At 61.3% G+C, this 15931-nt stretch overlaps 1 protein-coding gene across 1 annotated transcript; it reads left to right on the top strand.

Annotated features, from left to right (window-relative positions):
• Positions 1–2841: 2841 nt before the first annotated feature.
• Positions 2842–6595, top strand: NTN3 (netrin 3). The gene is made up of 6 exons (XM_059154622.1): positions 2842–4049; positions 4121–4309; positions 4397–4546; positions 4685–4735; positions 4863–4937; positions 5193–6595. The coding sequence occupies exons 1-6, from the start codon at positions 3122–3124 to the stop codon at positions 5531–5533; spliced, it is 1734 nt and encodes a 577-aa protein (XP_059010605.1). The 5' UTR covers positions 2842–3121; the 3' UTR covers positions 5534–6595.
• Positions 6596–15931: the final 9336 nt, after the last annotated feature.

Raw genomic sequence — 15931 nt, 5'->3', positions numbered from 1 at the left:
TGGACGGAACAGTATGTCCTGGGCTGGGCCAGGAGTGTTGGGCCAGTTTGCCTGACAAGGAAAGACTCCAGGCGCCTGAGGCTTGGGACTGTCTGGCCCCCTGAGTCCCTTTCTCCCTGGACAGGTTCTCTGAGTGCCCCCAAAGCCAGCAGCTGTCACTCTGACTGGGGGTGGGAGTGGACTGACAAGGTGCATGGGGGGGATGGGAGGGTGGGGTCTCCTCTAAGGTACCAGGATGGACCAGGACCAGTGGAGAGGGGTGAGAGGCCCCAGAGGCTGGGGACAGGTGGCACAGTCCACAGGACTTAGTCCAGCAATGAGCCCAGACTGGGGGCTGCCTTCCCTCACTCTCATCAGGCCATCTGCCAGGGCCATCCTTAGGGGTCAGAAGAGAATGTGTTCAGGGGGCCATTCTGGGGGAAGAGGCAGGGCTGCCTGCCTGTGGTGGTACCACAGCCCTCTGGGCCCAGAGCTTTCTGCTTGCTGACACCGACCAAAGCCCTGAACACTCGTGCACACAGCAGGCTGAGCCCTGGGGGCCTCCTTCCACCCACACCAGAAACCACCAGATGTTCTGCAGACCTTAGCCCCAACTCCCGGGGAGGCTGGGCTGCAGACAAAGCCTGCAAGTCTGACGCAGGGATGGAGGGGAGGCTGCCCCCCGATTTCCTTTCTTCCCTCCTGTGTCTTGAACTCCAGACAGCCAGGGGCTCCCTGGAGGCTCATCTCGGGCTCTGTGGAACCCTTGTGTTGGGCCTGGGCATCTCTCCCCACTGCGGCCAGCTAGTCTAGCTCCTAATGGTCCCGGAAGGATCTGTCACAGCTGGTACTCTCTTGCCAGGGGCTCACTCTCCCCAGGGTGGGTTTGAGGCTGTTGATCAGAAAGACCTCGAAGAGGGTGGCTGGTAAGATGCTGTTTTTGAACTTGACTCATGCTGGAGCAGACTGGGCTTCCCGTCAGCACTCTCATTTGTTCGCGGCTATCCGTTGTAAGGGGAACTTTTTTTTTTTTTTTTAACCTCAAAGTTGAGATTAGGTGCCATGGCACCTGGGGCAGAGGGGACCCACAGACCCAGCAGCCCTGCTGCTGCTAAAGGAGAAGGGAGAGAAGCCAGCCCTTCTGACTGGATTCTTCCCAAGCCTCCCAGGATCTCATCAGCCCCTGCATTCCCACCCCTGAATTTGTGAGGGACTAACCAGAAGGTGCTAATCACTTCAGGTGCCCCATCACCCTATCTTCCTGGCTGCCCCCTCCTCTTCTCTTTTGGTTTCCCTTGGGAGGCTCCAGGGATCCCTGTCCCTACTCTCCTATACAGCAAGGAGATTCTGCTTCTCTCTACCTTCTTCTTGTAGAAGAGGCAGCTCTGCCAGCCCAGACGCATCCACATGGCAACCTCCATCAGCTGCTGGGCCGGGCCTGAACTGAAACTTTTCACACTTTCTCCTAGGTCACACACGTTCCCGTGTTCCCTGGCCCCTCTGAACGCAGCCCACTCTTCCTGCTTGCCCCCCTCCATCAGGGACTTACTGGTTCTGGGGAAGTGGTCTATATCCGGAGCAGTTCTGGTCTCTCTTGACTGGGTCATTCTCGGATGCAGCTGCCCCATTCCCAGCTGGGGCCCAGACTGCCCAGCTGGGTTCCTGCCTCAGTTTCCCTACTCAAACCTGCCAGCATGTGGTCCAGGCTCAAGGGTTCTCACATGTGACCAGGCCCTCCCCATGGGCCAAACTCCACTCCCAAACCTCTACAGGAGTCCTCAACCGCTGGCCAAGACTCCGAACCCCACGGGATCCAGTTAATTAGTGGGCTCCCCTGCCCCAGCTTCTGCTTCCTCCATGCCAGCTCTAGGGGCTGGCTCCATCTCGGTGATGCAACTAGATGGAGACCCAGAGATGCTGTGGGACATGAGTTCAGCCCGATCTGGGTGGGATATGCCAATTTCATTACTTAGGCGAGCTCCAGTCAGACCGGGAGGACACATCCTTCCTGAACATAAAGCAAGAAGGACTCAAGGCTGTGGGGTCCCTCCCTGGCTGCATCCAATACCTTTGCAGCTCGTCAACCCCTCCTCCCGCCCCCACCGCCAAAGGCTCAGCAAAGTTGAGTAACAGTCAGACGAAAAAAACTAAATCTCAGGTTAAGGGGCCTGAACCACAGAGCCAGAAATTGGAGCAGCTTGGTTTCAAAATCAGACCTGGTCCCAATTGTGGGTTTTTTTCTACTGGAGCCAACCTCTGCTTGGGGACATCCCCTAACCACCAGCCCTGCTTGGCTGCTACAGCCCTGAGTGTTCCCTGTAGAGACCCAAGGGAGCATCAGGGCACCAGCCTTCAGATGGAGGGCCCAGCCTGCCAGATGGGCCTGAGGGAGGAGGCGGCCAGACCCCCGCCCAGCACGTGGCACAGCCGCAGGAGCAGTCAGGGCCTGGATGCCGGCCGGGGACCCTGCTGGGTGGTCCCCCACGGGCTACGTGGCTGAGCCGCCCCCTCCAGACCCCTCCCGCCGGCGCATTCCTGGCTCCCCGGCCCCTCCCCCGGTTCCCGGGCCTCCCAGCCCCCTCCCCCGCTGGCCCAGCCAGTGTCTGAATCTGCTTCTGATTCCGGCTCTGCCGACGAGGCCCCCTCCCCTCCCCTCCCTCCTTCCCCGGCCCGAGCAGCCCCGCCCCCGGCTGGGCCCAGGCTTGCGCCTACTGCGCCCCCCACCCCCTCCTGGCACAGCTTGCCCGCCCTCGCTACAGCCGGGAGGAGGCGGCGGCCCGGGCGCCCCAGGCCCCGCCCGCCCTCGGCCCTTCCCGGGAGGCCGGGAGACCTGCTCGACCCGGCCCTCGGTGGGTGAGTGCAGCGGCGGGCGACGGGTGGGGCCTCCGCGGGCGGAGGCGCAGGGAGCGGGAGCGACTCCTGTCAACGCTCCAGGCCCAGCGGGAGGACGCGCCAGCATCCCCGCTGTTGCGCTTGGCCCGGGGCGTGCCCGCGGCTGCTCCCACCTCTTGGCCCCGGCTGGGGCCGCCCGGGATTGCGCGGCATTGCGGGCCAGCGGGCAGAGCCTCGGATCCGAGCTCTTTCCCCCCGAGGGCAGCGGCGTGGGGCCCGGCGGGTTGGCTGATTCACCGCGGCTCCGGCCATGCCCGGCTGGCCCTGGGGGCTGCTGCTGACCGCTGGCACGCTTTCCGCCGCGCTGAGCCTGGGCCCGCCAGCGCCCGCCGACCCCTGCCATGACGACGAGGGCGCGCCCCGCGGCTGCGTGCCTGGCCTGGTGAACGCCGCCTTGGGTCGTGAGGTTCTGGCGTCCAGCACGTGCGGGCGGCCGGCCACGCGGGCCTGTGATGCCTCGGACCCGAGGCGGGCACACCCCGCCGCCCTCCTGACCTCAGCGGGGAGCACCACAAGCCCTGTGTGCTGGCGTTCGGATTCACTCACGCAGGTGCCCCACAATGTGACTCTCACGGTGCCCCTGGGCAAGGCTTTTGAGCTGGTGTTCGTGAGCTTGCGCTTCTGCTCTGCGCCCCCGGCCTCGGTGGCCCTGCTCAAGTCACAGGACCATGGCCGCAGCTGGGCGCCACTGGGCTTCTTCTCCTCCCGCTGTGGCCTGGACTACGGCCGCCTACCTGCCTCTGCTGATGGCCCACCTGGCCCAGGGCCTGAAGCTCTGTGCTTCCCTGAGCCCCAGGTCCAGCCTGATGGTGGTGGCCTCCTGGCTTTCAGCGTGCAGGACGGAAGCCCACCAGGCCTGGATCTGGACAGCAGCCCAGTTCTCCAAGACTGGGTGACTGCCACAGACATTCAACTAGTGCTCACAAGGCCTGCCGTGCTGGGGGACGCCAGGGACTCCATGGCCATGGTCCCTTACTCCTACTCAGCTACTGAGCTCCAGGTGGGCGGGCGCTGCAAGTGCAATGGGCATGCCTCAAGGTGCCTGCTGGACACCCAGGGCCACCTGATCTGCGACTGCCAGCATGGCACCGAGGGCCCCGACTGCGGCCGCTGCAAGCCCTTCTACTGCGACAGGCCATGGCAGCGGGCCACGGCCCGGGAAGCCCACGCCTGCCTTGGTGAGGCCTTGGAGGGTGGCCTGGGGATCCTGGACCAGGCCAGCCTGCCCCTGACCCATCCCTTCCTGCAGCTTGCTCCTGCAATGGCCATGCCCGCCGCTGCCGCTTCAACATGGAGCTGTACCGACTGTCCGGCCGTCGCAGCGGCGGCGTCTGTCTCAACTGCCGACACAATACCGCAGGCCGTCACTGCCACTACTGCCGGGAAGGCTTCTATCGCGACCCTGGGCGTGCCCTGAGTGACCGCCGTGCTTGCAGGGGTGAGCCTGCCACCAGCTACCTGCACATCTTCGCCTTGTTTCCTGCATCCCCACATGGGCTTCTAACCATCCTGTCTCTGTCCTCAGCATGTGACTGTCACCCTGTTGGTGCCGCTGGCAAAACCTGCAACCAGACCACAGGCCAGTGTCCCTGCAAGGACGGCGTCACCGGCCTCACCTGTAATCGCTGCGCCCCTGGCTTCCAGCAGAGCCGCTCTCCAGTGGCCCCCTGTGTTAGTGAGTGATCTTGCCCTCCTTCTGCCTCCTCAGCTGAGTCCACCCACGCCAGCTCCCTGCTGGTACCGGCTTGTCCCCTGAGCCCTCCCTGCAGAGGGTCCCTCTTCAGTGTAGGCCGTTCTTTCATCCTGTTCGCAGAGATTCCTGCCCCTGGACCCACTGAGGAGAGCAGCCCTGTGGAGCCCCAGGGTGAGTGGACCCAGAACAAGGTCCCAGATTGGTATGCGTGGGGGAAGGCTTTGGGTTCAAGGAGGGGAGGAGGAAAGGGTGGGGTAGGGAGGTGGGGATTCTGTGCCAGCCTCCACACCCCCTCCAGACTGCGACTTGCACTGCAAACCAGCCCGGGGCAGTTACCGCATCAGCTTGAAGAAGTTCTGCAGGAAGGACTATGGTAGGCTCCTGCCTTCACCCTCTCGCCTTGCTCTTTTCCCTCCCTGGGCCTCCCACTATCGCTGCTCCCGCCTTGTCAGCTCCCGGTGGCCTCTCGATGCACACCCCCACCCCAGCGCTTAGTGCCCGCCATCCCGTTCCGTCCCTTTCGCGCTCCCCCTTCGCCACACGGCTAGCGCGCGGTGTTCCTCCGCACGACCCGCCCCCTCACGGCTACTCCCCCACTTGACCCCACCCCCTCTCGCCCTCCCCGCAGCGGTGCAGGTGGCGGTGAGCGCGCGCGGCGAGGCGCGCGGCTCGTGGACGCGCTTCCCGGTGGCCGTGCTTGCAGTGTTCCGGAGCGGCGAGGAGCGCGCGAGGCGGGGGAGCAGCGCGCTGTGGGTGCCCGCGCGGGACGCGGCCTGCGGCTGCCCGCGCCTGCTGCCGGGGCGCCGCTACCTGCTGCTCGGCGGCGGGCCAGGGACCGCGGTCGGGGGCCGAGGGCCCGGGCTCAGCGCCACCCGAGGGAGCCTCGTGCTGCCCTGGCGCGATGCGTGGACGCGGCGCCTGCGGAGGCTGCAGCGGCGTGAGCGGCGGGGTCGCTGCGGGACGGCCTGAGCCCGAAGCGCGGGCGGGGCGCTGCCTTCACATCGAGGCGCACGTTCATCCACTGCATCCGCCCGCAGAGGAGTCTTTGCTGGCGTCGCGCGCGTCGCCATCTAGGCCCTCCCCCGACCGTGCCCAGCGACTCCCCAGCCACGCGCCCATGCCTGCGAGGGCTGTGACGGACGCAGCGACACCCCACCCCGACAGAGAGGGATGTGATGGCCCCAGAGAGCTGCTTCGAGGCTCCATTAGGCAGCTGCCATCCCATCCTCGCATTATCTTCCCCCTCCAAGAGACACTGCGATCGTCTCTGAAGGCTGGGAGCCCCCCGGGGGGCCGAACTACACTTCGAGGCTCTGCGAACACCCTAAGGGCCGCTGAGACTCCCCCACCAGCGATGCAGTGACCCCTCAGAGCGCATTCTCAACTTTCCAAAAGGCACCGTGACCCTCTCCCAACAGATACGAACCCACTTGTGATGCCAGGACCCACCTAAGGTCTGAAAACTCCCCAAGGGCTGTGGGGGCTTCAACCCTCACGGACTCTGATCTCCACATACGCCCGTGGATCCCCGCGGGGCTCGGGGGCACCGGCTCCCCAGCCCCCTGCTGGGACCCGCAGAGGGCGCTGTGACTCCTCCCCCAGCGAGGACGACCGCCTCCGGTCCTCGTCTGCCCGCCTGTCACCTCCGCCTGCCCTGCCGCTTGGGCGTCCGGGTCCCTGTCCCCGCTGCGTCTCTGCCTGAGTTTGGCCCCTTTCTTGGCCTGCTGTATCCCTGTCCTGTCTCCGTCCGGCTGTCTCTCTCGGCCTCAGACTCAGGGCTCCTCAGGTCAGGTCCCGCCCATAGGACCCCCTGCGCACCCTCTCCGCCTGCTCGGGACCGGACGTCGTGTCCACGCAGACGAGCGTTCCCCGGTCTACGCGTGACCCGGCGGGGCGGCGACTCTGGCTGGCCGCCCTCTCGGCTCCGGACGCCCCCAGCCTTGCCTTTGGCTGGACCTCGCATCCCCCGCCCACTCGGCTTGCGCCCCTCAGCATAGGGACCCGATTCTGGCCAACGCCGGCTCCCGCGGCCCGGCGGCAGGGCGCCAGCGCGCATGCCCAGAGCCCGCCGCGTCCGAGACCCGCGGGCGCCCGGGGTGGGCAGCCGGCGGCGCGTGCTCGGCGGGGGCGGGGCCGCGTGCGCGCGTGCGCAGAAGGGCCCGCGCTCAGTCGCTTGGCCAGCTGAGGAGAAGCGGCGCGGCGGGCGGAGGTGGGTGCGCGGTCGGCTCGGCGGGCGGGGGGCGTGACGGCCCGGCGCGGGGCCGGGTCGCCGGCTGTCAGCGCGGCGAGGGCGTGCTGAGGGAGGGGACGTGGGGCAGGGCTGCGGGGCCTCCGTCCAAGGCGGGGCGCTGGGGCCGGCCGTGGCGCGGGTAGGGGTCCGGACCCCGTGCGCCCGGGGCCCGCGGCCGTCCGCCTGGCCCTGCCCGCCCTCCACGGGCTGGGCCCCGCGAACCGAGCGCCGGGCGCGAGGGGCTCAGGGCAGGGGCCCATCTCAGCCCCGCCCGACGCCCACCGCGGGGGCAGGGCCTACGCCCCCCCTTCCCCCCACCAGCCGAGGTCCGCGGTCGGCCCAGGGCAAAGCGTCGGAAAGAGCTGTTCCTGTGTCACTCTTTTCTTGGGGCACTTTCCGGTTCTGCGGGGTAGGAAATCCTCTCCTGGACTCGAAATTGCAACAGATTCTCTGATAACGTTCTGCCCTTGAAGACCTGCAACTGCTCTCCTCTGGGCCCTCTGCTTGCCCCAGGATGACCCGCCCGCCCACCTGCCGCCCAGGTACCTGTCTGCCCAGCCTCGGAGCCCTTGGCCTGGCTGCTGTGCCAGGCGGCAGCCATCCTCCAGGCCTTGCCTGCGGAAGGGAGCGTTTCGTCAGGGCCCCTGGCGCTGTGCTTTTCGAGCCTGGAGTAGGCATAGCTGGAGGTTGGGCATAGGCTGCACCCGGTGCGGGTTTTCTTTGGGCCCCGGTGCTGGTGGCCTGGCTGTAGGTTTTCATTGATGACCTCACTCCATACAGGGACAGACGCTGTGGGGTTCCTGGAGTGCCACTGGCTGTACTGACATTAAAGGCCAAAGGTTGTCTAAGAACCACCTGGGCTATGGGGAGGCCCAAGTAGTCTGAAGATAGCAGTGTGCACGGGAGCCACAGGCCTGGTGGCCAATGGCTCTGTGGTGGTGATGCTGGCATTCTGGTGTTTGCCCATTTTCTTATTCCTAGTCAGGAGTCTGTCTGCCTTTCTGGGGTCAATAGGGGCACTCGAAGCTGGTTTTCATTATTTCGATGTATATTTGGTCAGCTGTCAGAGGGTGAATTACAAAAAACAAAAAACACCCCCTCTGCCCCCCCAAACCCCATTATTCCACAGATGTAGCTGTTTCCTCCACTTGAGGATGAGGGCTTGCACCAGACCCCTGTAACTGTTTGCTTAATTGTCTTGGAGCCAAGCATGCAGGTCCTCTTCATTTGAAGGGGTACAGGCTTTGAGAAGCAAACCTAAGTAAGAAAAGTTCAGGGAATCTCACGAAGGTTTTGCACTTAGCCCTAGCCAGGGGTGCAGCCCCTCACACACTTCTTTTGCTCTGAAGCTTGGTCCTCGACTAATCTTCTCAGCCCTCGGATTAAGTCTTTACGTGAAGCACTTATCGGGTGCAAGTGGTCTGTTTGGAAGCTTGTCTCTCCCTGTGAACAGGGTGAGAGCCACGTCACATTCATCTTTGCTCCCTTATTATTGTCTGGCATGGAGTGGGCAGGCGGGTATCTCTGAACAGCTGTTGACATGAACCAAGGTCCTGAAGCTAGCGCAGTAATTCCCGTCTGGGTTAAGGGTGACCTTCGGGGAACGTAGACGTCACCTGGACAGGCTTCTCATAACAGTAATAAAATTCACCCCCAAGTCTGCAGGTTCACCTGCAGGTGGGCCCTGGCGCACCTGCCAGGACCGTCCAGCAGGCCAAGTGACCTTGGGTACACCATGTTGCTCCTAATTCCAGTTGTGGTCTGAGCCAACCTCAGAAGACATATTTGAGTGTTTGCTTTTAGATGGTTTCTGGTATGAAGTACATAAGAACAACAAAGCAGGTTATAAAAAAGCACTTAACATTTACCCTGTTCAATGTTTTACCCGTTGAAGCATACCTTTCCTGTTATGACAACTCTGTCCGTGGAAGAAAGAAGCCCTTTTCCACTCAAAGCCGCATTTTCAGTGGCTGTTGCAAGTGTCACTTTCCCAAATGGAGATAGTATCAGAGGGGGAAAAAAAACACCTAAGGCATTTTATTAAGAATCCACTTGAATTCTTTATTCGGTGCTTTTCATTATGCTTTTAACACAAATTTATCGAGATCCTACTGTCCTTGGTACAAGGAGGCCCTATGCGGGAGTCCGTGTGCCGGAGCTGGCCGCATGGGGAGGAGGGGACTGCTGTGTGGGGCTGGTGGTGGGGAGCAGTAGCCTCTGGCTGTGCAGAGGGGAGAGAGCAGTAGCCTCTGGCTGCCCTTCCGTAGGGATTCCTAGGAAGGACTTGAGCTAAATCTTCACAAAGAATAGATGTGGCGAGGCCGTGTGAGGGAAAGAGGCTTCTGGGCAAAGGGACCATGCGTGTGTGGAGAGAAAGGCCTGACGATCTCACACCCTGTAGTTGAAGGAAGGGCCTCGGGAGACTCCAGAGGTCAGGGAAAGTGAGGCTGGTGGCAGACTGGGAAAGAGGGTTTGAGTTCCAGGTTCAGGTTTGAACTTTACCCTGAGAGCGGTGGGAAGCAAGCCCCCAAAGGGTCTCGGGTTTGTGAGTGGCTGATATGATCGTCCTCTCAGTGGGGGACCAGGCAGCGGTAGCAGTGTTGGGTTGTGAAGGCCTGCACTGAGTCAGAAGCCGTTGAGGGGCCACAGAAGCCTCCCTAGCCAGATGTAGCCCCAGCGCAGAGGAAGGGTGCCGGGGGACAGAAAGGAGAGAGGGACCATGGGACAGGTGGCTGTAGGGAGGGGAAGGGCCAGGGAGAAGGGAGGCGTAAGGAATATTCCAAGAGTGGGTGACAGCAGTTGGCAGCCCCGTGCCACACACACACAGGGTGCTAGAAGGAAGCTGGTTTGGGGGAAGGTGACAACTTCCGGTTGGAGATGTTGAGCTGAAGGTCAGTAAGGCTTCCGGGTGGGAGGTGGGTGTACATTAGTCTAGAGTCAGGGAGAGCGTCCTGGGCTGGGGAGCGTTCGCGGGACTCCTTCCAGTGGTGCTGAAGCCGCAGGACTGGGGTGGGTCTCCCCAGGGCTGTGTATGGAGTAAGCAAGAGAAACCTGGAGGGATCTGAAGTTTTATGTCCGTATGGGAAGAGAGTGGGCAAGGTAATGGAAGCCCTTGCCTGGGAGCCTGGGGGCAGGATCGTGGGGTACTTCTTTGTCACAGGGCCCCAGTTTGTTGGTTAGAGTAAAGAGCGAAATGTAAGATCCTCAAGGTGCAAAATCAGATGATTGATGCCAGGGGCCTTCCTATCTCATGGCTTTATGTGCCTTTTGGGAAACCCAGATTGTCACTTATCTCAAAGGATCCCATTTCCCTGTAGACGAGGGGTTGGTCCCCTCAGAGCATTCTTAGTTAGATCTCTGAAAAAAGTGTTTTTCACACCCAGAAACCAATTCAAAGTTACAGAACTCTCGAGGCCCCCTTGCTGTACCTCTGGGACCCCAGTTTCTGTGTGGTACACCAGCATTAGCAGCAAGCAGGACTTGGGAAAGATTCTCGATGCTCTCTTGAGCAAGTGTGTGGTGCCCCTTCTGTCTTCTCCCACACCTGGGGGCTGAGGGGGAGAGGGTGGGGAAAGGCCCATGTTGCAAAAGGAGCCTCTCTCTGCCCTCAGGTGGCACAGGACCCCACAGGACTGGTCTGGCCTTCAGATAAGTGCACACTGGGCTGTTAGAAGTTATCTTTGTCTGTGAAGGAACGTGCTCCTCACTTAGGGCACCCGAGACAAGATCTCATTCTGTCCCATGGTGGTTATGTCCCCCCAGCTGACTGTGGGACCTTATCAGTCTCCCCTGGGTGTTGCACAAGGACCTGCTGGCAGGGGCCACATGGGAGCGGTCATGGTTTCTCCCTCCAGCCTCCCTTGCTGCTCTCCCTTTTTACAGGTGATCCGGAACATACTATATATGGCTTGGCCTGTTTCCCATAATCTGAAACTGTGTCTTCCTAGTGGTTACACAATTTTAATTGGGTACCACACACAGTGAGGGCTGTTGCTTACTGATGGGCGATTCTGTTACCAATAAAAGTCTTACTGTGTAGTATTTTAAATGTAGTTCTTACCTGCTCCCACTGAATGCTTCCCTCCCCATTCTGTCCCTTCAGCATTTCCTTGTATCATTTTGCCGGGGTTCTCTCTCTTCAGGAATTCCTTGTCCAGCAAGGATCATTCTAGCCTTTAAATCTTGGTAAAGCTGCCAGACTTAGAAAGACTCAAGTGTACACATTAATTCCTCCTGCCTCAGACAGCCTTCCCTGCCCTTTGGGGCTGTCCCTCCCCACGGCCCAGTACACGCCAGGTCTTGGTCTCAGATTCCTTTGGCTTCTGGGATCCCATGCAGCTGGACTGTATGACGTTTAGTCATCTGCGCTGTGGATGGTGGTCAGTGGCCTGTCCTCTTAAAGACTGTTGGGCTCACTGCCCCGAGTAGCTGTGCCCCCTGATTCCCTGTCCTGGGCCCAGGTTGTCACTTCTTCCTGGGCCAGGGCCTCCTTGTCCTGCAGGACCCAGCTGAGGCACCCGATACCCTGTGCTTTCCTCTCTGCGCACCTGCATCTCCGTTGGCATGGTCCATCCCTCCATGTCCCCATGGGCAGCGGCTCATGGAGAGCTTGTGTCTTTGTATCCAGCACTTGGTACCAGGTGCCAAGGAAGTGTTTTGAATGCCTATTAAAATGATTATGACTGCAAGACTCCCTCTCGCCCCAGCTTTGTTGTGAGGTCTAAAAATACTTGCTTGAGAACCTGCTCTGTGCCCAGCCTTCTGAGGCACATCTGTGACAGGCACCTTGCTTGGGATTCAGACTGGTTGGAATTCTGATGCTGCCGATGGGCGAGACCTCTTTTCCTGCTTCTCATTCTGTGTAGCTGGCTGATGTTTCCCGTGCCCTGAGGGTGTTTGCTCACACCTGCTCTTGGGAAGACCCTGTTTTGCTGGGAAGATCCAGATCCCGCATTAGCAGAACCCCATTCCAGCCTTAGCCCCTGCCTGTGGGCAGACCAGGCCAGACCAGGCTGGGGCAAATGTGTTTGACCCAACAGAGGGCCATAGGGGACTCTTTGGAGTGCCTAACAAGGACCTGTTCCAGGTCCTGTGCCCTAGGCTCAGGTGTCATTGGTAAGACCTGCATTTGAACTTCTGCCTGGAGACGGGCAGACAGGCCAGCCAGCTGTGCTGTGATTAATGCCTCGTTAATGGTTACACCCCTTGTCCCTGGCACGCGCCCTCCATCGTGTGCCACCAGCGAAGGCCACTATCCAGCTTCCCAGAACTGGCTGCCTGGTAGTCACTGTGGAGTTGCCAGTTGCCATTAATATTTGGAAAATCCCTGTGTTCTGCTTCAGGGTCGAGGCAGAGCATAGCCTGTACTCCGGTTATATGCAGACACCTGCTGGGAAGGTCACATGTATAGCACAGGTTGGCAAACGTTCCTGTTGTTACTATTTAGAATTAAATTTTCCTCTTGGGCTAAAGTGGTTTGGGATTTTTCTGCGTCTCCATATTGCTGTCTCTAGGTTCCTCCTTCCCGGGTACACTGGCTATGGCGGGAGGCCCCTGGACTCAAAAATCATCATGTAGTGGAAGAGCTGGACCCCTAAGCCCATCCTCACACCAGCAGGCCCACACTTAAAGCTGTTTTTGCCCAAGGAGGGATCACATGCAGCAAGGGCACCCTCAGCCCTGCCTGGGAGGCCAGGAAAGGCAGGTGAAGGAGATTGCTTTGCTGCCGCCTCCACAGGAGTTGTCCGGTCCCCACACACCAGGACCAGATCCTGAAGGGAGGGGTCAAGGAAGGGTTTCCAGTGCAGCCCAGAGCTGCATTGGTCATGGGGAGTGCAGGGTGGTAAGCGTCACTCAAGAAAGCAGTTGGAGGTATAGGACCTGAGTTCACAAGAGGATCTTAGGCTGAGCAGAGCGTGGATCCCGTGAAAGCCACATTTAAAAGACTCGCGGGCCAATGGGAGCAGGAGAGGTGGGGCAGCTGAGGGGTCAGGAGGGTGGGAAGCGGGAGGCCTCCGCAGAGGAGAGCTGAGAGCAGCAGGGTCACCCATGCGTGCTTCAGGGCGATAAGGACCCAAGGGTGTCTCAGCAAGGTGGGCACACCCACTCTGTCCACAAGCTTCACTGGGAGGGAAGGAAGAAGGAGCCACAGGGCCAGAGCAGCCCGTGGGTTCTTAGGGGACACTACGGCAGATGGGGTGCCCGAGAGGGGAGAGTCAGGGCCCCGGGGGAGATGCAGACTTAAGGGCAGAGCAGGAGGGCCACAGGTGGGTGTGGAGCTATCAGTTGGGATGCGGCTTCAGAGAGCTTGCTGGCCAGGGGGCTCTGAGGGCTTGGACCAGGGCAGCCTGATTTTTCCCCTCCAGCTGGTGTGCAGGTGCAGAGAAGTGTGCAGTGGGGCTGGCTTCACCTGTGGGTGTGCCTGGTGGCCCAGCGGGGAAGACCGGAGGGGCTTGACAGGCAGGTCTAGGGCGAGGAAGTGAAGCTAAGCGGGGCCGCTGGGTAGGGGGAGGGGTGGGAAGAGGGAAGGGCATCATGAAAAGCCCTTGGATGGGGTCATGAGAGAGTGGGGTGCACATGACACCCATCTCTGGCACTTTTGGAGCTGACCAGGATGTGGATGAAGTGATAGAGATGTAAAGCTTCTAAAGCTGGGGAGTATCGAGCCAAGGCAGCCTGCTCTGCCCCCTCGTGCTCTGCAGTGATGGTTTTGAGCTGAGTTGGGGGGCCAGGAAACCAGGACCCTGGGCGGCAGGGTCTGAGGAGAGCCCAGACAGAGTGGGGCAAGGCCTGGGGAGAGCTGAGATAGAGGGGGACAGGGTCTGAGGAGAGCTCAGACAGAGGGGGACTGGGTTTGGGGAGAGCATAAACGGGGTGGCAGAGTCCTGGGAGAGGTCAGATAAAGGGGGACAGGGTCTGGGGACAGCCCAGATAGAGAGGGGCGGGTCCAGGGAGAGCTCAGATGGGGGGCGGGGTCCAGGGAGAGCTCAGCTAGAGGGGGATGGGGTCTGGGAACAGCCCAGATAGAGAGGGGCGGGTCCAGGGAGAGCTCAGATGGGGGGCGGGGTCCAGGGAGAGCTCAGCTAGAGGGGGATGGGGTCTGGGAACAGCCCAGATAGAGAGGGGCGGGTCCAGGGAGAGCTCAGATGGGGGGCGGGGTCCAGGGAGAGCTCAGCTAGAGGGGGATGGGGTCTGGGAACAGCCCAGATAGAGAGGGGTGGGTCCAGGGAGAGCTCAGATGGGGGGCGGGGTCCAGGGAGAGCTCAGCTAGAGGGGGATGGGGTCTGAGGAGAGCCAGGGTAGAGGGGTCAAGGTCCAGGGAGAGTTCAGGGGGCAGGGTCTGGGGAGAGCCCAGATAGAGGGGGCAGGTCTGGGGAGAATTCAGAGGGAGACTGGGTGTGGGGAGAGCTGGGGGTCAGGGTCTGGGGAGAGCCCAGATAGAGGGGGGTGGGGGTCCAGGAGAGCTGTGGTAGAGGGTCAGGGTCTGGGGAGAGCCCACATAGAGGGGGAGCAGGGGCGGGGGAGAGCCCAGATAGAGGGGGCTGGGTCCAGGGGGGTCCCTGTGGTCTGGCCAGAAGGGTGAGGGCACATTCAGAGAGAGAATGAGGAAGTGGTGCTATGGATCGCAGGTTCCAGAGGCAGAAGAGTGGTGGGAGTGGGGGAGGTGGGTGAAAGCAGGCCAGCACAGTAAGAGAATGTGGGGGATCAGTGACTGTGGGCACCCTAGTCAGTGACACCATCACCACCACTGTCTGCACAAATGGAGTTCTCTTACAGCCCAGGGCTGAGATGGGGAGATGCATACCTGCCCCCTTCCCCCCCACCATGGGGGGGGGCTGCAGCTTTTCCCCGTGGCCTCCAGCATATTCCTGCCAGTGGAATGGGGTGTTTTCCTGTTCTCCCCACAGATGGGTGGGAAGACTGGGCCTCGTGAGGTCCAATTTGACTCAGACTTGAGAAGAAGGTTCCAGAGTACTGGGAGAGGCTGGTCATCTCCTGCCTTGGAATGTGCCCTGCTCCAGGCCTATGGCCAGGCCCATCCCTGCCCCTTCCGTCTTGTAGACCAGATGGCCTCAGGGACCTGTCCCCACCCTCCACCTCTTTCCACTGTCCTCACCTGAAGCTCCACCAGCCATGTCTGCCATTCCTGACTTGCTAGCGCCCTTCAGGCTGCCCCCCGCCCCGCGGACCCTGTCTCATACCCAAATGCCCTGTGAGCTGAGCTCTCCCTTCCCACACGGGCTGTCTTCCCTGCTTGGCACACTGCCCAGTGGCCTCAGCCCCGAGCATCTCCGTGTCAGGCAGCAAACACGTCTTTCTCATGCACACACCTGAGGGAGGGCTGGAATGGGGCTGTGTCACCGCTGCATGCCAGTCTCTAGTTCCAAGCGGGTGTCATGGGCTTCCTCGTGCTGTTGTCACCTGGCTTGACTGTAGGCTCTACCTTGAGAGAGACCCATGGCCTCTACAGCTGTGGGGCTCCCTAGAGACCAAGAAAGCCACGGATTCCACCACCTTAGAGGGGAGCAGCTCTGTCCACAGAAGTCTGTAGCCCCAAGGCCAGGCACGTCCCTGTCCCTCTGTCCTGCTGCACACGCACACCCGTGCCCACGCACACACGCGTACATGCACACGCGCACACACACACCTACACGTGCGCACACACACACACACACACACACACACACACACGGCTGGGGCCGCCGCCTCCTTCCTGTCGGTTCTCTGTTTGCTAGTCCTGCTCCCTGAACAGATGGAGGATTGCTCAGAGCAGAGGAAATGCTGAGCCACAGCTGCCGACCCCAGCAGTACAGCTCCCCAGTCCTGTGCTCCGTGACTCAGGCCCAGCAGGCCTAGCTCTGGACCCAGTGCTGTTCCGCAGCTGGGGGTGGGGGTGGTGAGAATCCCTCTGCACACAGCTGCCCCTTGCCCGTTGGTGGCAACCAAGGCTGTGTGTATGCGCCTCCATGAGGCCGACCTGGTGGCTGACAAGTCTAGGAGCCCGCGTTGGCGTCTGGGCGGGCCCTTGCCTCCAACCTGAGCAGCTCGGGCAGTAGCCCAAGAGGCACGTCTGGCATACCAGGCCTTCACGCTCCAGCCGGAGCACCCTGGCTGCTCTGCCGGCCCTGCCCCTGCCT

This window comes from Mustela lutreola, chromosome 17, assembly GCF_030435805.1.
Source record: "Mustela lutreola isolate mMusLut2 chromosome 17, mMusLut2.pri, whole genome shotgun sequence".
Classification (NCBI taxonomy): Eukaryota; Metazoa; Chordata; class Mammalia; order Carnivora; family Mustelidae; genus Mustela; species Mustela lutreola.
This window is presented reverse-complemented; position numbering and strand designations above follow the sequence as displayed.